Source organism: Daucus carota, chromosome 6 (assembly GCF_001625215.2).
Source record: "Daucus carota subsp. sativus chromosome 6, DH1 v3.0, whole genome shotgun sequence".
Lineage (NCBI taxonomy): Eukaryota > Viridiplantae > Streptophyta > Magnoliopsida > Apiales > Apiaceae > Daucus > Daucus carota.
The window spans coordinates 32,183,514-32,203,701 of record NC_030386.2 but is presented as its reverse complement, the minus strand read 5'-3'; the positions used below and the strand labels follow the sequence as shown (position 1 = coordinate 32,203,701).

The window sequence follows — 20,188 nt, the reverse complement described above, 5'->3', positions numbered from 1 at the left end:
AAGCACACGTGCTTTTATATTGATCATCATTTTAATTTTTGTGTCTTTATATAACTTTTTATGATTTTAAAATAAAATATCTAAGATTGTTTTTATATTTGTCATCATTTTAATTTTTGTGTCTTTATATAATTTTTTATGATTTTAAAATAATAAAAACATGTATTTTTAAGAAGGTATCAGTCTTCAAAAAACTAAATAATAATAATAATAATAATAATAATAATAATAATAATAATAATAATAATAATAATAATAATAATGTACATGTGACCCATCTAAAGAATGCGTACAAGAGAATACTCGTTTTTTTTTTTTTTTAGCGTATAGAAATCATATTTTTGACTTCATACATGAAAAGTCATTTTTGTGTAAAAAATTTGAAAAATAATATTTTAATCTTTACTCTGAAATATAATATATACTTGTATCTTTCCGTTTACATATCTTTTCGTACACATATAGTTTAATTAAATTACATACATAAATTTTTTTTGATTATTAGTTTTGACTATTCTAATAAATAAAATACATAATTTATATTTTTATTGAAAAATAAAATTTAAATAATAATTATTATTTTTTTACGCGTATTAAAAATTTAAAATAAACATGAAGGCCGCATAAGTATAGAATGGGGTGGGTTTCCCCAAAGTATCAAAGTCTGTTTTGGGTTTTTTAGCCGGGGAAGTGCAAAAACAGGGATTCTAATCTACTTGGTTCCGGCAAACGCTAATCGACTGCTCCGCCATGGGGAGTGAACGGAGCCGCCACAGCCGCCGCCGGTCGCGTGACTCCGAAAGTTCAGACGACAGTGAATACGAGAGAGAGCGTGACCGAAAGAAAAAGAAGAAGAAGATCACTGAAGATGATATCGCCGAGTACTTGGCCAAGAAGGCTCAGAAAAAGGTACGCTACTGCTTATGTACATACTTATATTTATGTGTATGTATTCAGAAACATGTGTGTATGTATCTGATTTATGTTTTCTAGGGTTTGTAACCGTATTGAATAATGTTCTGATTTGATATAGGCTATGAAAGTTGCTAAGAAGTTGAAATCACAGTCTGTTTCTGGTTATGCTAACGAGTCTAATCCCTTTGGCGATTCCAATCTCAATGAGAAGTAAGTTCGTCGATTTTCACATTAAGCATTATTTACAAGCACATATTTAGGTTACAAACGATTCAATATATCTTTTTTTATAAACTGTCATCATGTTGATTTTCTGAGTTGAAGAATTACTGAATGTTAGTGTCGGTATGGTGATTGATTACTTTTGATTGGAAAGGCATTGTAATGCAAGTGTAAGTTAGAGTTAAATATAATTTCAACAATTTTTGAGAATATTCCTCGGTTTATTCTCCACTTCCTCACCCTTTGAATAATTAAAATGTAAGCAAATTTTCCATTAGGGATTCAAGCCATACTTGTAGTGTTACATATGTCACTTTGTCACTTTATTTTGGTTAGGCTCCTATATTTTTTTTCCCGATAAATTTGGCTTTTTAAAATATTTATTTATTTTTTGCTGAATGGCTGTTCAAATTTTTAGTTAAATGTTTCTATTTTTTATGCAAATAATTCTATACGACTAAATTGTATTACGGTTTTTTTTTATGAACTAATACTTTTAAGTACAGATTGACAATGAAAATATACAGTAGTAAGATTTCTAATTGATTTAATATTCCTGGATTTTGAGTATAAGTTGGCTGATTAATTGCTAATAAGAGGAAACTTGTTTGTGCTGTACTGCTGTTGCTTATGGAGTAATATTATAATAATCTGCATGCAGATTTGTTTGGCGAAAGAAGATTGAGCGTGATGTTACTCAAGGTGTGCCACTGGAAATGTTTTCAGTAAAAGAAGAAAAGAGGAAGCAGAGAGAAAGAATGGTATGGGAGCTGCATGATCCTTTTTTTCTGTTGCTATGTGTAGCTTTTAACATGTTTTAGAGATGTCATGATAGCAATTGTCAATGAGAAAACTATTAGTCTTCTAGGGCTTTATGCATTTGAAATGAAGGGCAGGTTTTTGCTTCCTTATATGTTCATTGCGACCCCCAAAATATATTATAAGTTACATTATGGCCAGACCACCCCTCAATTAGTTGCCTTGTCCTTCCTCACTGTATTCAACCCACTAAGGGGTCGTTTGGTTCGAAGAGTGGTATCGGGTTGGAATGAGGAATCGGGTTAAGCTGGTATGGGTTTGAGGTATCATATATGATATCATGTGTTTGGTTGAGTACTGGAATCAATATATGCAATTTTTGTAAAAAATAAGTTATTAATTTATATTAATTGAAAAAATTAATAAAATTATTATTGTTATATATTTTTGCATCATTGATTTAATTTTGTATAAAACATTAATATTTGATTACTTAAATAGAGACAAAAAAATCAAAAATGAATGGATACCCATACCTCCATCTCATACCCACCTCCCCACCTAGGTATCAAAAACTCATACTTTGGGGGTTTAAGGTATGGGTTTGAGATTATATTTTTACCAACCAAACATCAGGTATGGGTTTGGAATGGACAAACCCCATACCTGATTCCACATACCCATGAACCAAACGACCCCTAAAGTGAAGTGAAAACTACAAGAGTTATCAGTCGCCACCATGTTCATTAATCAGATGAAGCATCACAGGACCTGGTAAATGCTGCTTTACACGGAAGGGCATCTTTCTGACTATCAAATACACATTAGTAGAGTTTTAACTTGCAAAGTCAGGAAATAAGCTCTCTCTTTATATATATATATATATATATATATATATATATATATATATATATATATATATATATATATATATATCTTCATTATCGGTTTTAAATTTTTAACTATAATTTTCTTACTACTGTTTATGAATTAGTTGTAAAAAGTTGTCACTATATTGGGCATCTGCGAAATGTGATGTTAGATTATGATAAATCACATGGAGTAATCTGAATATTGCTTTCTCCGTCCTCAATTGTTAACATTTGGGTTGGGCACGGAAGTTAAGAAACTTAAAGAAGTAAGTAAAATACAAGAAGTTGATGAATTATTGAGACCTATTAAAATCATTGAGGAAAATATGTGTTGTTAGAAAATTTTAACAAATGGATCGGACATCCCACCGAAAAGGAAAGTGTTAACAATTGGATGACACAAAGGGATTAGTCAATATGATTTTCCGAACTTTTGCTTTAATAGTACACAAGCTGTTTAGATGTCATAAATTGTGCAGTAAATAACTGTCTTGTGTTTCCTTAATATTAAAGGTTGAACAATATTCTACTGATATATGTGAATAGATAAGCATTAAAAGTGAACTGACGCTTTCTGTTAAGGCTGTGGAGGAATATGCTGTGACATGTGCATTTAAATTTATGATGCAGGCAGAGATTGAAAAAGTGAAGAAGAGAAGAGAAGAAAGGGCCCTTGAGAAAGCGCAACATGAGGAAGAAATGGTAAGCCTGGTTTGTGTTTGTGTTTTGAGATATATCTTTGGATTTATGGTATCAACTAAATAAATAGAGAGCATAATTTTAAAGATCTCTCTCTTGGGGGGGGGGGGGGGGGGGGGTCTGGTTCTTGTGATGTTAACACTGTAAGTCTATGAGAATTACATATATTGTATGTTTGCAGGCTTTACTGGCCAGAGAGCGTGCTCGGGCTGAGTTCCAAGACTGGGAAAAGAAAGAAGAAGAGGTACACGAGTACAGTTAGTTTTATGTATCTTTTCTTGTTTGGATCACTTGATATTATGCTTTTTGTATCTAATTGGATGACCTCTATTTTTTAACATTTTAAGCATTTGACTTGCAATGTTGCAGTTTCATTTTGATCAAAGCAAAGCCAGGTCGGAGATTAGGCTGCGTGAAGGCCGTATCAAGCCTATTGATATTCTGTCCAAGCATCTTGATCCTTCAGATGATTTTGATATAGAAATAGATGAACCATACTTAGTTTTCCAGGTAAGCACCATTATTTTTTTTCCTGAAACAAAATACTAATATAAATATATGAGTGAACAATCTAATTTACTCTACAGTTTGTTAATTGTTTGTGCCACAGTTTATTAATCCACAGTTTATTAACCCTACTAGATGATTATGATATAGAAATAGATGAACCATACTTAGTTTATTCATCTGAAAGTTTATGATGATTGAACAAAAATCTATTTGCTAACCGCAGGAAATATCTGCTTAATTTCACTGGTGATAGATAGTGCAGTTCTGTATGAAGTCCCGAATTTTTTAATGAGAGGGAGAGGAAGAGGAGAATAAGATAAAAAGATAATTAGCTTCTTTCCGAGTTCTCTTGATGAGAGAAGAAGTATGGATTTACGGTTAGTAATATCTTTCTAGGGTTTGTTACAAATTTGCCGAAAGAAAAGGGATCTATTAGATTGAAAAATTATAAATTTATTCCAACTGCTGTTTTTTTAAGTCATTTCGTTTTTAGAAATGAAAGATTTTAGAGAGAAGTTTGGTCAGATCTTCTCTTCTTCCCGAAACTCTTCTGGATGTTGTTAACCTTCTATGTGATTTGTTGATTCAGATCTTCTCTTCTCTCCAATCTTTATTTCACTTCTCTTCTTAGCTTTCTGAATCTCAGTTTTTAACTGCTGGAGTGCATTGGAACATAGGAATGTTTTTAGCATTTTGCACACCAAAAACTCTGCTTGAACCTATTATTTTCTATGGTAGCAGATTAAAACATATGTTGGTGGTAAGAGTTGTATGGAATTCCAAATTATAAATGACGGAAAGAACTTAGGTAGGACAATGAGTATGATGTTTCTTTCTGTTACTGGTCTATCTAGTAAGTGTGTTAGGAGGTATCTAGGGTCACATGTTGCTAATACTAAATTATAATTTCCCTAATGCTGGGTATATGTATTCGACCTTCAGGGTTTGACGGTAAAAGATATGGAAGAACTTCATGAGGATATTAAAATGCACTTGGACTTGGACAGGGCAACACCAACTCATATACAATATTGGGAGGTAATATCTCTTTTATATACTGGATGTGTATCTGAAACAACCACTCTACTCTTAATAAGATTTGTTCTTATATTGCAAAGTACCGAGTTACTTCTTCATCCTCTCCAGCATGATGTTCTGTTATAGATACACACTCTTTTCCTATATCTCAAAAATTCACTTGAAAGAGTCTCACATTGTTGTTATATTTTGGGCTGAAGTTATAATTTTGACGCCTTTAAATTGTATAAAGTTATTTCACACGTAAGACGTGTCTCAGTTTGCAAAATTATCATAGAAGGTCCTAGGAAGCACTACTATGCCTCTAATTTATATTCTCTCGAACATTATATCAGTTCTTAGTTCTTACTATGATTCTTACTAGAAATGACTGCATATCACACATGGTAAATGGATTATTAGTGCAAAATTAACTTTATCTGCTTCCGATTGACAAAAAAAACTTTCCCCACTCCCAAGTGAAAATTACAAGTTTGTTCTCTTCGATTCAGTTTTATTTTCTTAGGCATGTCATACTATTTGCCATGGAAGGTTTTAGTATGTTTGGTTTTTCTGGCGGGTTTTTTCTTTTTGATTACAATCTTGCAACATTATCAATGAACTGTATCGAATCTTAAACTGAACTTCACCACCTTAGAATCACAATGTATAGTATACTTGCTGTGTCCAATATCAAATCCACTTGATATCTGCTGACGATACTTAGAGTAGAGATACTCATTGCCTGTAAATTTATGGTTTGCTATCTACATCTTATTGTGCAAGTTCTCCATCCAAACTTTACTGTTAAGAACCATAACTGCAATTTCTGCAATGTATGTTGTCTAGGTAAGAACCAAATATGTGTCGTAGTGTCACTTGTATGGGATAAATATTGAAAATGTCAACCATGCACGTTCCGTTTACTGCAGTTGCTCTTCAAACATCTACTTAACAATATTCTGCATCTCATTTGCACCATATTTACATAATGAGCAGGCACTTCTAGTGGTTTGTGATTGGGAACTAGCTGAGGCTCGGAAGAAAGACGCTTTGGATCGAGCTAGAGTGCGTGGGGAGCAACCACCTGCGGAGTTACTTGCTGAAGAAAGGGGTTTGCACTCAAGTATTGAAGCAGATGTAAAGAACCTTCTACAAGGAAAAACCTATAGTGAACTTGAAGTATTACAGGCTGAAATCGAGTCCCAGATGCGTTCTGGCACAGCCAAGGTGGTGGAGTATTGGGAAGCAATTCTTAAACGCCTCCACATATATAAAGCCAAGGTACATTCTCCAACAATTATGAGTATCAGGATTGTTGCTATCTTGATTTGGAGCTATATGTTTGATATCTTCCATGACAGGCCTGTCTCAAAGAAATTCATGCCAAGATGTTACGCAAGCATTTGGAGCATCTTGAACAACCTTCAGGGAGCGAAGAAAATGTGGAGAGAGAAGATGACACGGGAAGGGATCACAGAAGCTTAACTCCACAAGAGGTGGATACTGTTCATGATGGAAAGGGTACGTGTGATAGATCTCTCTACCTATAATTATGTTCTGCCTGGGTGGGGTATTAGTTATTGTTAGAGTGGGGTGGGCTTATGATGTCTTCTCTAGAATCATAGTAGTTTGCTTAGAGGCTTCTCTTTTTTGTAGATGACCAACCTCTATCTCCTGAGCCAATAACATATGAGGAGATTGAGGAGGCAGAAGAGGCAGGTTCGTATTCTCCAGAGCTATTGCATGGTGAAGAGGCTGAAGAAGCCATTGACCCTGAGGAGGACAAGGCTATGCTGGTAATCTTCATCTTTCTGATTCGCTTTTTTTTGTCTACACTATTTACTCAATTTGTTGCAGATAATATAAACAAAACTGGTTGTGATGGTATATTTACAGGAAAGGAAACGTGTGGCTGTATTGGAAGAACAGCAGAGAAGGGTACAAGAAGCATTGGCCTCGAGACCAGTTCAGTCCACTGAGGATAACTTCGAGTTGAAGGCGATGAAGGCTATGGGAGAAATGGAGGAGGGCGATGCAGTTTTTGGAAACAATGATGAAGTAAATCTCGATTCACAGGTAATATCATTTACTCAGTTTTTTAAGTATTCTCCACTTGGAAAAGCGTCTCGAATGGATTATGAATCATATTGATATTAATGCAGGTGTACTGGTGGCATGACAAATATCGTCCCAGAAAACCAAAGTATTTCAACCGTGTCCACACTGGATATGAGTGGAATAAATACAATCAAACTCATTATGACCACGACAATCCGCCCCCAAAGATTGTGCAGGGATATAAATTTAACATCTTTTATCCTGATCTTGTTGACAAAACAAAAGCTCCTATCTACACTATAGAGAAGGATGGAGATAGTGCAGAGACCTGCATTATTAGATTTCATGCTGGACCTCCATATGAAGATATTGTAAGTCATCATCTGTTGGCTATTCTTGTTTGCTGAATATTTTTTTTGAACAAATTAACTGAACTGTTCTTTATATTTTTACAGGCTTTCCGGATGGTAAACAAGGAATGGGAATACTCTCACAAAAAGGGTTTCAAGTGCACGTTTGAAAGAGGAATTCTACACGTATATATCAACTTCAAACGCCACCGTTACCGCCGGTGATGCTTGTATGAGCGGAATACAACTTCATATGATATCATTGGAAAGGTTGCTGGGGTGTTGATTATGTAAAACTCGAAACGATTGTTATTAATGGGAGAGGGGGTGAACATTGGTGTCTCTGCTTCTATCTGAAAGTCGAATGCATTTTGAGTTTTGCCGGGACTGGCCTTATCAACAGTTGCTGAGATGATATGATATCAGTAAACTGTTTTGTGTTATCGAATGTGTTGAATTTTAATCATACAGTTATCAAAATTAACATTAGGAACTGTATTCTTATTTTACGTCTTTTTATATACAAATATTTTATCTTTTTATATACAAATATTTTATGGCATGATGGTGGTGGATGCAATTTTTATGGTCATTACTTTTCATTCCTTTATATTTTACAATAAGCTTTTCAATGAAGTTTTTTTTTTTTTTTTGCTAAATAAACGTGTATATTGTTTATTGCGATGGACGTTATGAATTAAAGAGCTGACCCCACCTTCTACCTAATAGTAGGATTTTATATTTGATAAATGGCATCAGTAGCTCGAATTTTTTGACCTTAGCAAAAAGAAATACAACCAACCTTGGACATTAGCAATAATACTAGCCACATTGGTCTCGAACAAAGGACGAAGCCGACCAAATTTGTAAGTTACTCCCTCCTTCCCATTTTAATTGTCCACTTTGTTCAAATCACACATATTAAGAAATATTAAATGTGATATGTTGTTACCATTGTCATGCATAGATTATACAAAAATAGTACTAAGTTTTCGTTCATTTTTGTTGAAAGTCAACTTAATTTACATTGTAAATCATGAAAATTGTATGGAATAACAAATGCTAACATTGAAACTTGTATAAATTTGTATTGGACAAAGAAGATGGACAAATAATATGGGAAATTTTTTCTTAACAAAGTGGACTATTAAAATGGGAAGGAGGGAGTAAATAATTAAACATTTAACTCATTTTTGTTTTCTATGTAAACACGTGGAAATTAAAAATATCTCTACTCAGTTTTCCCTGCCATTTTCTCTCTTTGTACCATTGTTGTAAAACAGCTTCCATGAAAAAGGTTAAACGACGTGGCGCAAAATAATTGGTCAATCAATAATTTCACATTCCGGGGACCGTTAAAAGCCAACCATCCTCGCGCCCTCCCTTAGCCGCCTTCTCTCTCTCCCCCTTTCTCTCTTTCTCTCGGAGAGATTTTTCGGCACACGACGAACACAACTAACGATTGCAATGGAAGCCATATGTTTCTTGACGCCGCCTCACCAATCTCACCTTCAACTCCCCAAACACCTCCATTTCCAAACTAAGCACAATTCAAATGCCACCGCCACCTTCACAAACCCTAAAAAACACAATTCACTGAAAACAATTGCAAAGATCTCGGCGGAGCCGGCACTCGCCGTCGCGCCGCCGCCGCAGAACCTCCCACCTCCTCCATTGCTAAAAGCTTCGCCTTCATCTCTGCAATACGAGGCCGGTATGGTTGGTGCCGTGCCGGACCATATGGTCACACCTGGTCCTCTCAATGCTATGGAGTATTTGACTAATATTTTTTCTTCTAAGGTCTATGATGTTGCTTACGAAACGCCTTTAGAGCTTGCATCGAAGCTGTCGAGTAGATTAGGGGTTAATTTCTGGCTCAAGAGAGAAGATCTTCAGCCTGTATGTTATTTTATCCTCTTAATATATACACACACAGTTCGCTAAATTTTTTTTCCCGATTTTTTTGCAGTAGTTGCGTAAAGTGAGTTTATATGCTAAATTCGTGACTTAATACATTTGTTGAGGATACTAACCAGGATTGTGATAATGGTTCGGACTGATTTAAATATGGAAGTTCTTATCGATGTATTGATGTTTCTTGCTGCGTACCTGCTAATTCATATTCTTTCGCAGAAATGATGAAAATTTCCAGACTAATATATTTATGCAAGTAAAGCATTTCTAATGTTTTTAGTCCGTATTGGTTTCCAGTTTAGTACCGAAATTTTGGATTCCTGATAGATATCTTTAGTCAGAAGAAATTGTTGTACCTTTGGTAGCTCTCATATGCGAATCCAGTTTTTGTAATGTCCATTTCATTCTTTATGCTTTGTTACTTCCCTGTCATTTTGACTTGAGACTGCATGGAGGTGGACATTATTTTCTTGTTCTTAGTACTTATCTGTAAATACTGGTTTAATTAGAAACTCTAGTGGTGAATTTTTTATTTTTTATTTTTTATTTTGCAATCTTTTTACCCTCTGTCATAACTTACTCTTATTGGAATGTGTTGATTGGGAGTGGTGTTTTCATTGATGCTTTAGCATTTAATTCTGTTTGCAGGTTTTCTCGTTTAAACTTCGAGGGGCTTATAACATGATGGCTAAACTTCCAGAGGAACAATTGGAAAAAGGTGTAATCTGCTCATCAGCTGGAAACCATGCCCAAGGCGTTGCTTTGGCTGCCCAGAAGCTGGGTTGTAATGCTGTAATTGCTATGCCGGTCACCACTCCAGAAATTAAGGTCAGTCCCAGTCTTGTTTGTAGTTCTATTATGTTTTTTACTCAACTCCGCGCATAGTTATATTTGTTGCTGTTTATGTATGCTATACAATAATATTGCAGTCTTACAGCATACATTTTTTTTGCTACAACATATTTAGTGGAAGTCAGTTGAGAGATTGGGTGCAACAGTTGTTCTTGTTGGAGACTCCTACGATGAAGCACAGGCATATGCAAAAAAGAGGGCGAAAGAAGAGGGACGCACATTTGTTGCTCCATTTGATGACCCAGATGTGATCACTGGCCAAGGAACTACTGGTATGGAGATTGTGCGTCAAATGAAAGGTCCAATACATGCTATATTTGTGCCGGTAGGGGGTGGTGGGTTGATTGCTGGTATAGCAGCCTTCGTAAAAAGGGTTTCGCCAGAGGTCAGTTGATGTTCTGTGCAAATATAATTTACTTTTAAGTTGTAATAACTGTTTTAGCGGACACTTTACTTACCATAAAGTGAATATCAGGAAAACCTAGTATTCTGATTATTTTTTGGTCATGTCATGCCCATCAGCTGTTCCTGTAGTAATATATTACATCTGATTCAAATTAGTAAATCTATATACTTACCTAAGTAGCATGATCTTGTATACACATCACACAGGTCAAAATAATTGGAGTTGAGCCATCTGATGCAAATGCAATGGCCTTGTCATTACACCATGGCAAGAGAGTAATACTGGATGAAGTGGGAGGTTTTGCAGATGGTGTTGCTGTTAAGGTGGTCGGTGAAGAGACTTTCCGCCTTTGCAGGGAACTGCTAGATGGGGTGGTTCTTGTTAGCCGTGATGCTATCTGTGCATCGATAAAGGTGAGCTCTTTGTGTGAAGTCCCAAAGTCTCCTTTTTGTATTTGCTCTACCATAAGTGTGACGTAGTTCCGGCAGATGCATATTCTATTATGGGGATGCAAGAAAGAGACTTTCTTGTGTATTGCAACTAGAAACTACATTACCATAAAATACCTTTTCCTTTTCTTCTGTTTGTTGCTGAACATTGGTGCAATATAACTTATCAGTTTTAGGAATTTCACAAGATCTATTAACCCTTCGATTCTTGTCACGAATACGAAGATTGCTTCTTCTGGTGATTTTCATTCTACCTACAAATGTTGTGGGCTGGTTTTGTTCACTACACACTTTTCTTTTGGTGAACGTTTATTTCACACTTCCAAATTGCCCTCATATGCTCATCTAATCTTAGTAGGACCACACCCATGACCCCCCCCCCCCCCCCCCAAAGTGGCCGATAATGTAATGTACTGTGTTCAAATATATGGATCTGATCATTACTTGTTACACTAAATGAAACATTGTTATTATTAGATTCTAGATTGAACATTACTTGTTTAACTAATTAGCATACTAAGTTATTTGTTTAAAAAAATTTATTTTTGTTTGTAAAAGGACATGTTTGAGGAGAACAGGAGCATTCTGGAACCAGCTGGGGCTCTTTCCCTTGCTGGAGCTGAAGCATACTGCAAATATTATAACCTTAAGGATGCTAATGTAGTTGCTATTGCCAGTGGGGCAAATATGAACTTTGATAGGTTAAGATTGGTAACTGAACTTGCTGATGTTGGTCGACAAAGAGAGGCTGTTCTTGCAACTTTTTTGCCAGAGGAGCGTGGAAGTTTTAAAAGATTTGCTGAAAAAGTGTGTACTCATTTCCTCTGGACCTCTGTATTTCCCATAACCTTGTTTTGTTTGACTAAAGATTTGTAGCTGGCAGGTTGGACCCATGAATATTACCGAGTTCAGATACAGATTTGTTTCAGATAAGGAAGAAGCCCTAGTATTATACAGGCAAGATTTCTCAAATTTGTCCTTTAATAATTGCTACTATTTTGGTACCTTTAATCCGAAACAGTTCACCTTTATATAAACAATGTCCTTGATGATAAGATCATAAGACCAGGGACGGATCTAGGAATTTGGTTATGTGGGGGCAAAAAACACACCAAAAAAAAAAATCGCTAATTTTCTTTTAACCAAAAATGGTTTGAGTTGATTAATGAGTTAAATATACGAATTTATGATAAGAAATTCACAAAATATGGAGAGAAGTGGTGATATTAGCCCAGCCTTATGGGCTGTGAGAGTCTGATACAAGCAAATATTAGGACTGAAGAGGCTGAGACACAAGACTGGGCAAAAAAGAAAACAAATGTAGTAAAGAATGGGCAAGAAAAAATCAAATGAAACTGGGAGGAGTCGAACTTGAACCACATCCAGAAAAGACACACATCTAAACCAAGGGGGCAAAGCCATACTTCATTAATTTTACATAATAGAACTAGTAAACCATTCACGAGCTACTGGGGGCAAGTACCCCCACTGCCCCCAGTGTGGCTCCGTCCCTGCATAAGACTATATATATTACAGTAGCATTTTCTCGTAACATGATTTCTCCGAAAAGCATGTAAACATGACATCTATTTGCTTTTATTTGCTTTTATTTTCTGATATGTATATATTATATTCAAGAAGATTAGAATAGTTAGTTCGTAGGATTTAAGTTTAAACCACATAACTTTTTCCCTTGTCATCTGCAGTGTTGGTGTACACACAAAATCAGATCTTGATGCTATGGTGGAGAGAATGGAATCATCTCAACTTCGAACTATTAATTTAACAAACAATGACCTGGTCAAAGATCATTTGCGTCATTTGGTAAGTTCCCTACCATTTCTGTAATTCATGCTGAATTATAGCACTTGGAGAAGGCCTGCCCAATTTTTTTTGACTCTGCTCCTTTCGCCTTCGACAAACTTGTTATGGCAACCTGATCCATCTTTTGGGTCCAGCTGTTTCCTTAGTAGAATAACTCTTTACTGTTATTTTAGTATAATTATCCAATGAAGAACTATCCAATATAGGTATAAAAATATTCAACCAGGTGTCTGCAAAGTTGGTTGTTATCTGTCCGTATATGAATACTTTCCTTTAACTCTTGTCATGATCATCTATCTTTCTTGATCTTATTGCTAAAAATGTCCTCTGTGAGTCTTATAAAGGAAAGGCAGACCATGTTCTAAGCTCTCAAGGCCATTTTATAGAGTCAGAGGTCTCTTTGTACATGTCCTTGGAGGCATTTTCGAAGCGACCTATTAATTTGAAGAGTTCTAGAAGATTATGCGGGTTACTTGAACTAGTGGATTTGAACAATGACTGAAAGCAAAAATAATACTCGTACTGAACTTGATTTTTGCTGGACTGCTGGTTGAATTGTGACATTTCTGTTATAATTCAGTTTATCAGATAACATGGTCATGTGGTTAAAAACCCTTTTCTTTTTTTTGCAATCATCATTGGTGGTGGGGGGGGGGGGGGGGGGGGGGGGTGGCGGCTAAATCAACTTTAAGACTACTCTTTTTGTGCGTTCTACGTGTCTTCCTGTATCCAAATACTTCTTATGACTTCGGGCATGCACTTCACTCGTGGCCATTGATTGCACTGCAAAAATTTCTCTTTCTCTGTTTTGAATTTTTGATTCAATTGACATACACATAACTTATATTTGGTTTAGCAAGTTAATTCTCATATAAGTATATTATAAAACATTTTGTGAGCATGTAATGATTTGCAACCGAAGCCTATCAAATCAGCTGAGATGCAGCATCCTTATCAACTTCTAGATAGATCATCCTGCAAAAGATTTCTTCAGCATCCAATCGTGCACGTATTGATTTATTGCACTTGTACTTCAACATTATGAAACATACTTTTTCAAACAGCCACATCCTATAAATGGCTAATGTGGCATGCATGAAGTGTTGTACAGCCTCATGCATGCATAAATTGCTGCATGTTATTAGTAGTAAGACTGTTTTTGATATCCTTAGTTTGCGGATACCTTTTCACAATGAATACTTGCAGATGGGGGCCCGGTCAGATGTTCAGAATGAGCTTCTTTGTAGATTTGTTTTTCCTGAGAGACCTGGAGCCTTAATGAAGTTTCTAGATGCATTCAGTCCAAGTTGGAATATTACATTGTTCCATTACCGTGGGCAGGTATATATAATGAGTTTTTGTGGTTGTTGTTGGCGCTAGTATGTATATATACAGTCCTCTCCTTACTAACAATTAATTCTCTCTCCCCTCCGTTACACTCAAAAGGGAGAAGCAGGTGCCAATGTTCTAGTTGGATTCCAAATTCCATCCTCTGAAATGGAGGAGTTCAAGAATCATGCGAATAGACTTGGATTCAGTTATATGGAAGAAACAAGTAACTATGCATTCCAACTTCTTATGCGATGAGTATAGCAAGTTGAGTTAAGTAGTCACAGTTTTATTTGAGAATAAGAACAAGTCTGTGGTTGTAGCATCAGGCAGGTAGCTGTGTACCTCATGTTTCCGCATTTTGGACGTATTTAGCTGATTAGGTTCGTATGTATACTCTTGTTTGAGCTTGCGAATCTATTGGGCTTCTAATCATTATTAAATCTTTGCGTTGGTATTTGTTGCATTGGGTTACTTATTTGATCCAGACTTTGTATAGGCTCACAAGTATTGGTAACATTTTGGAAATCATGTAAATAAATGCTTTGCACCACAAGTTTGAGAGCGTTGGTTTGTTTGTCTACAGAGTATGTTATTCAATTTACTTGATTATATACTCGTCGAGAATTTAACGGGTGAATCAATGCTCAAATCTCAAGGGCTAAATAATGATATGACAATCACGATTCGAGTTATGAAAGTGATATTCATATTGCAGACTTCTCACTGGGCAGATTGGTTTAGTATAGAGATTTATAATCTTATTAGAATTCAATATTATTCAATAATTGTCAAAAAAATAAAAATATTATTCAATAATTGTGCTTAAACGGGGTATAATCAATTTAAATAATGAAATTAAAGAAATGTGAGAGTGAGATCATTGTATACATAATCTGTACGTAGCAGGAGTAACAAAATTCAGTTATATGGCGGCAAATATCGCTTTAGTCCCCATCCCGAAGCAAGAATGTACGGTCAGTAACATGACACGTCGCCATTAAAATTTACATTTTCAAAAATTATTATATTTTTTGTGAATTGGACAAAATAGAAAATTGAACATCCGTTGGAGACTGAGAGTGGGCTGGGCTGAGCAGTGAGCTCGGGGCATGGCAAATCATAGAATCATCGCAGCCGTCCGGTCAATACAGAAATCAACGGTCGGGGAAGGTTTCTCGGGTGTGTTGGGACAAAGAGCATGCTCGTCGTCGTCAAAGAAGCCCAAAAAAGACGTCAACGACCGTCTCTCCGGTGTGATAGACGCCGTTAACGACCGTAAACTTCCACCAGAGCTACGGGGCCAACGTAACGCCGTCAGGTATTATTATTATTATTATTATTATATCCTGATTTTACTTTCATTCGTAATTTCATAAATATTAATTTCTTTAGTTAAGAGCAATTTTCCTATTATTAAGGTTATTAGAAAGAATTAGATAGTTGTAATCCTATACAAGCACTGGATCATGTGCAATGTCAATAGAAAATTTGATGAAGTTTATAGTCACTTTTGTTTTGGTGAAATGATATCCCGGTATTACTTTGATTAAAATATACTATTTATCAGTCCATAGAATGAAGATTAAGGGAATATATAGATGTTGCTTTGGAATTTGTTGATTAAAATTTACTAATAATCTGATTAGTGTGGAGCACACCAGTATTTGATATGTGTTGCGACTTATTTAACATTTGATATAGATATCTGCAACTTATGTGGACAGATCTGAAACTGATATAATCAATGTTGTTGAGCAACGGATATGGCATTCAATGGAAGAAGGTCAGTTCGAGAACTTATCTGGGAAAGGTAAACCACTGGATCTAAGTTCAAATCCGCATGCCGATCCTGCTGATGACACCTTGTACAGGATCTTGTCAAAAAACAAGTGTTTGCCAGAGTGGGTTGAACTAAACAAAGAAATCACAAGTGGAACTTCAGAGTGGAGAGTGGCCCTAAGGAATGCATGGACGTGTAAACAGGAAAATGAACCTAAATGGATTGAGAGATCTGAGGTTTTAAAGCAACGATTGCGTGACATCAATAATAAGGTCTGTTTAGGTCTTGATTGGATGTTGGACCCCAACTTTTTCTCTCTTGGTTGGTTAATTTTAATTTATTTTTCTGGATTTATAGCAAGAATGTAAGAAATGCACCTAGATTTTTTGTTTGGCGTGGTGGAATATTATTGGACTTGTCATTCGTTCTCTCTTTCAAGTGAAGTATATAGATGATATACTTGTCGGTATATGGCTGAAGGTTTAATTTAGGGTTAATTATCTAATTGGGCACTCACTTCACACCAATATATCATTCAGAATACTCTCGAATTGTCGGTCTCATTTGAAACACCGTTTTCAGAAATTGTATCAGTCTTAAAAATAAAATGTTAAATTCGAAAACAAAAAAACAGTTTAAGAAGTGTTACTTATAGGGCTTTAACACAGTAGGCCATAGAGATTATGTATGTACAATTAATTGAATTTCCGCGTCCAAAAAATGGATAAAATTGATGGGGAGAGAGATGGGTTACGTAGAATCCTAATAATCCATATATAGTCATTTTTTGGATGCATAAATTCAATTAATCGTACCTACATAATCTCTATTACCTACTGTGTTCAATCCCCATGTATAACACTTCTGAAACTGTCGATTTGTTTTTGAATTTAACTTTTTACTTTTAAGACTGATATAATTTCTGAAAACAGTGTTCTAAATGAGATCGAAAATTTGAGAGTGTCTCGGATGATATATTGGTGTCAAGTGAGTACCCAATCAGATAATTAACCCGTTTAATTTATACTACTTCTATCAGAGCCCTGCTTTGCATATTCGGATGAGCATGTATTTGTTTGTAAGCAATGCTAATTTTTTGTGTGACCTGCAGGTTTTCCGCTACAACCTCATTGTTCCTTTTGGTCGGCAAATGAATGGACTTAATTGGGAAAAAGAAATCGCCAACTTGCATGGGGGATAACCAGGAAAGCAGAACATTCCGTTTTGCTCAAGTCATCTACTCCATTTTGCCTGATTGGTGCCCAAGTCCGTTTTCCAAACAGTTTAATGTATGTTTAACATAATAAGTTTATTCCTGTAGTAGTAGTAGTAAGATTTGTATTAAGGTAGTGTGCTATGTGCCAAAAAAAGTGGAAGGATAATCTTATGGCAGTTTCCAAAGCTTGATGGCTGTAACTTAATATATGAAGTGTATAATGAAAAGTTTATATGTTTTAGCAGAAAAAACACTTTGATACCCTGCGCCCACCTGCAAATGATAGCTTTTTGATGTTGTGCTTTCTTTTGTTAGGAAGATCTGAATATAGACTTCATCACTCTTGAATATTTAAAATTTGAGCTCATATGTTACAAGTCTTGCTCCTGGAAGTTGCGACAACACAGAGGGCCCCTAGTATGTGTAACTTGTTGGAATGATATTCGGAAGAACAAGCCTAAAATTATTTTAGAATCATCCATTAATACAAATTACCAATAAGAAAAACAACAAATTACAATGGAGTATAAGTATGAAGTTGGAGGACTATTATTGATGAGTGCCTACTTTGCATGATTTCTACAGAAAATGCCAGATGTGTCCACTACATTCTACATCAGTGGTCAATTAATGGAGAAGTTTAATCTTCTACAACCCGTAATCCTCCTGATACAGCCTGGCCTCTGCTTTCCGCATCAAATTTCTGGAGCTTGTAACAAATATCTGGGGAGGGTTTTTTTCCATCGTTATATATTTTTCTTAACATCCGTGCTCAACTCCAATATAAAGAATTGAATGGGACGGGAGGTATATATGATACGGAGTGTTCAAGCTTGCAGGATCATGCCAAATACAAGACAAAAAAAAAAGGATTGGGAAGGATGATGCGTAACAAAAAAAAAAAAGGACTGTGAACAGGTCAAGTGATTTTTGTACTAATTCAGATTGTATTATGTTTCAGTATGCTACCCTGGGCGAATGTTTGCATACAAGAAAAAATTACTAACATTGAATATAACCTTACCTATTGCCGAAAGAGCTTAAAATATAAAATAAATCTTCTTATTGCTAACATTGAATAAAAAAAAATAATTTATTTATGTCAAGAGCTTAAAATTATTTTGGAATCATGAACTAATACAGATTACAATGGAGTATTATTGCTGAGGACCTGCATTGCCTAATTTGGACAGACAACTCCAAATGCGTCCAGTACGTTAGTGTCAATCCAGGAAGAAAAAGCACGCATCTTTTACAACCTCGTAATCCTCCAGATGATAGATTAGCTTCTGTCTTTCTACACCAGGCTTGGCCTCTTACATATACCAGAACAACTGAACATATTACTTATATCAAGTGCAGAGTGCCAGCACCATATTTGTCGAAAATATTTTTATTTTTCTCCAGCTTGTTCAGAGTTGTGATGGCCAACCTAGCTCATGAGGACCTTCATTTTATTTTGTTTCCTTTGATGGCTCAGGGCCATACCATCCCCATGGTAGACTTCGCCAGATTGTTGGCTCAACGGGGTGCCACCGTTACCATTATCACTACTCCTGTAAACGCTCTCCGCTTCCAATCAACTGTCTCTCGTGCTGTCCAATCTGGACTCAGAATCCGCATTGCTGAACTTTATTTCCCAAGTGAGGAATTCGGGCTGCCAAAAGGCTGTGAAAATTTCGACATGCTGTCAACAATTCACTTGTCTGGCGCTTTTTATGCAGCAACTGTCATGCTTCGGGAGCCATTTGAAAATTTTCTTGGTGAGGCTAAACCACCCCCGAGTTGCATAATTTCTGATATGTCCTTCCCGTGGACAAGTGATGTTGCAGAAAATTTTCACATTCCAAGGCTTATTGTTCATGGGCCATGTTGCTTTTCTCTTTTGTCTGTGCTAAATATAGTGAAGTCCCAAGTGCTTGGTAAAGTTAAATCCGATACTGAACGCTTTGTTGTGCCTGATCTACCTGATAAGGTGGAATTAACTAAAGCTAAGATCATTCGTCTGATGAATACTTCAAACACTACTCAGAAGTCACCTCAACAGACAGCTGCTATGGCTGGCTTTCGCGAGAAAATGATTGAAGCTGAAAATAAGGCGTTTGGGATTGTGGCCAACACTTTTGAGGAGCTGGAACCCAAGTATATAGAAGAGTATGCAAAAACAAAGGGTAAAAAGGTTTGGTGCATTGGACCTGTTTCATTGAGTAACAAGGACATGTCTGACAAGGTCGAGAGAGGTGACAAGGTTTCCATCGACGAAAATGATTGTTTGAATTGGTTAGATGGCCAGGATCCCGGCTCTGTGTTGTATGTGTGTTTGGGAAGTATAGCAAGGCTGGCAACTTCCCAGTTGATTGAACTCGGGCTCGGATTGGAAGAACTAAATCGGCCTTTCGTTTGGTGTGTGAGATACAAAACAGAAGAATTTGACAAGTGGATTTCGGAAGAAAAATATGAGGAACGGATTAAAGGCAGAGGGCTAATAATATGGGGTTGGGCGCCACAAGTTCTAATACTGTCACACAGAGCCATCGGAGGGTTCTTGACACATTGTGGCTGGAATTCTACACTCGAAGGTATTTGTGCTGGCATCCCGATGCTAACATGGCCCTTGTTCGCTGAGCAGTTTGTAAATGAGGCTCTGGTGGTGCAAATCCTAAAGGTTGCGCTGAGTGTTGGTACAGAGCTGCCCATTGTATTCGGAGAAGAAGAGGAGGTCGGAGTTTTGGTAAAGAGAGAAGATCTTGTAATGGTTGCAGAGAGGTTAATGAACGGTAGCGATGAAGCAGAGGAAAGAAGAGAAAGAGCCAGGGAGTTGGGCGACCTGGCGAAAAGGGCAATGGACGAAGGAGGTTCTTCTCATCTCAACACCAACCTCCTGATTCAAGAAATCATGGCACAGGCAAACATGTAGATACAGGCATAAGTTTCATATGATTGTGTGTTTTTAAGTTTTAACTAGTGTCACATTGAACCTGCAAACAACTCAATAAATATTATTCCCCAC

At 36.2% G+C, this 20,188-nt stretch overlaps 4 protein-coding genes across 4 annotated transcripts; all 4 read left to right on the top strand.

Annotated features, from left to right (window-relative positions):
* The first annotated feature begins 628 nt into the window (after window positions 1-628).
* On the top strand, window positions 629-7,967 carry LOC108228174 (splicing factor Cactin). The gene is made up of 13 exons (XM_017403688.2): window positions 629-909; window positions 1,034-1,125; window positions 1,799-1,898; window positions 3,399-3,470; window positions 3,649-3,711; window positions 3,837-3,977; window positions 4,920-5,015; window positions 5,994-6,278; window positions 6,359-6,518; window positions 6,654-6,793; window positions 6,894-7,073; window positions 7,160-7,426; window positions 7,511-7,967. Exons 1-13 carry the CDS (start codon window positions 751-753, stop codon window positions 7,628-7,630), a joined length of 1,875 nt encoding a protein of 624 aa, XP_017259177.1. The 5' UTR covers window positions 629-750; the 3' UTR covers window positions 7,631-7,967.
* Window positions 7,968-8,729: 762 nt separating this feature from the next.
* LOC108227858 (threonine dehydratase 1 biosynthetic, chloroplastic) lies at window positions 8,730-14,762 on the top strand. The gene is made up of 9 exons (XM_017403224.2): window positions 8,730-9,304; window positions 9,968-10,147; window positions 10,287-10,556; window positions 10,784-10,990; window positions 11,585-11,833; window positions 11,910-11,983; window positions 12,733-12,850; window positions 14,057-14,191; window positions 14,297-14,762. The coding sequence occupies exons 1-9, from the start codon at window positions 8,873-8,875 to the stop codon at window positions 14,435-14,437; spliced, it is 1,806 nt and encodes a 601-aa protein (XP_017258713.2). The 5' UTR covers window positions 8,730-8,872; the 3' UTR covers window positions 14,438-14,762.
* Window positions 14,763-15,210: 448 nt separating this feature from the next.
* Window positions 15,211-17,439, top strand: LOC108225214 (uncharacterized). Its single transcript, XM_017400040.2, has 3 exons — window positions 15,211-15,500; window positions 15,907-16,234; window positions 17,074-17,439. Exons 1-3 carry the CDS (start codon window positions 15,292-15,294, stop codon window positions 17,161-17,163), a joined length of 627 nt encoding a protein of 208 aa, XP_017255529.1. The 5' UTR covers window positions 15,211-15,291; the 3' UTR covers window positions 17,164-17,439.
* A 1,021-nt stretch (window positions 17,440-18,460) lies between these two features.
* LOC108192913 (UDP-glycosyltransferase 73E1) lies at window positions 18,461-20,187 on the top strand. The gene has a single exon (XM_017359448.2). It carries the CDS (start codon window positions 18,602-18,604, stop codon window positions 20,093-20,095), a length of 1,494 nt encoding a protein of 497 aa, XP_017214937.1. The 5' UTR covers window positions 18,461-18,601; the 3' UTR covers window positions 20,096-20,187.
* The last annotated feature ends 1 nt before the right edge of the window (window position 20,188 follows it).

What these genes read in the sequence shown, in the direction of transcription:
- LOC108228174 (XM_017403688.2), top strand. Translation starts at nt 751, where the DNA reads ATGGGGAGTGAACGGAGCCGCCACAGCCGCCGCCGGTCGCGTGACTCC. An exon ending in CCAAGAAGGCTCAGAAAAAG is followed by an intron (nt 910 to 1,033) that starts GTACGCTACTGC and finishes GATTTGATATAG; the next exon opens with GCTATGAAAGTTGCTAAGAA. An exon ending in GGAAGCAGAGAGAAAGAATG is followed by an intron (nt 1,899 to 3,398) that starts GTATGGGAGCTG and finishes TTTATGATGCAG; the next exon opens with GCAGAGATTGAAAAAGTGAA.
- LOC108227858 (XM_017403224.2), top strand. Translation starts at nt 8,873, where the DNA reads ATGGAAGCCATATGTTTCTTGACGCCGCCTCACCAATCTCACCTTCAA. An exon ending in GAAGCCCTAGTATTATACAG is followed by an intron (nt 11,984 to 12,732) that starts GCAAGATTTCTC and finishes TGTCATCTGCAG; the next exon opens with TGTTGGTGTACACACAAAAT. An exon ending in AAGATCATTTGCGTCATTTG is followed by an intron (nt 12,851 to 14,056) that starts GTAAGTTCCCTA and finishes GAATACTTGCAG; the next exon opens with ATGGGGGCCCGGTCAGATGT.
- LOC108225214 (XM_017400040.2), top strand. Translation starts at nt 15,292, where the DNA reads ATGGCAAATCATAGAATCATCGCAGCCGTCCGGTCAATACAGAAATCA. An exon ending in GGCCAACGTAACGCCGTCAG is followed by an intron (nt 15,501 to 15,906) that starts GTATTATTATTA and finishes TTATGTGGACAG; the next exon opens with ATCTGAAACTGATATAATCA. An exon ending in TGCGTGACATCAATAATAAG is followed by an intron (nt 16,235 to 17,073) that starts GTCTGTTTAGGT and finishes TGTGACCTGCAG; the next exon opens with GTTTTCCGCTACAACCTCAT.
- LOC108192913 (XM_017359448.2), top strand. Translation starts at nt 18,602, where the DNA reads ATGGCCAACCTAGCTCATGAGGACCTTCATTTTATTTTGTTTCCTTTG.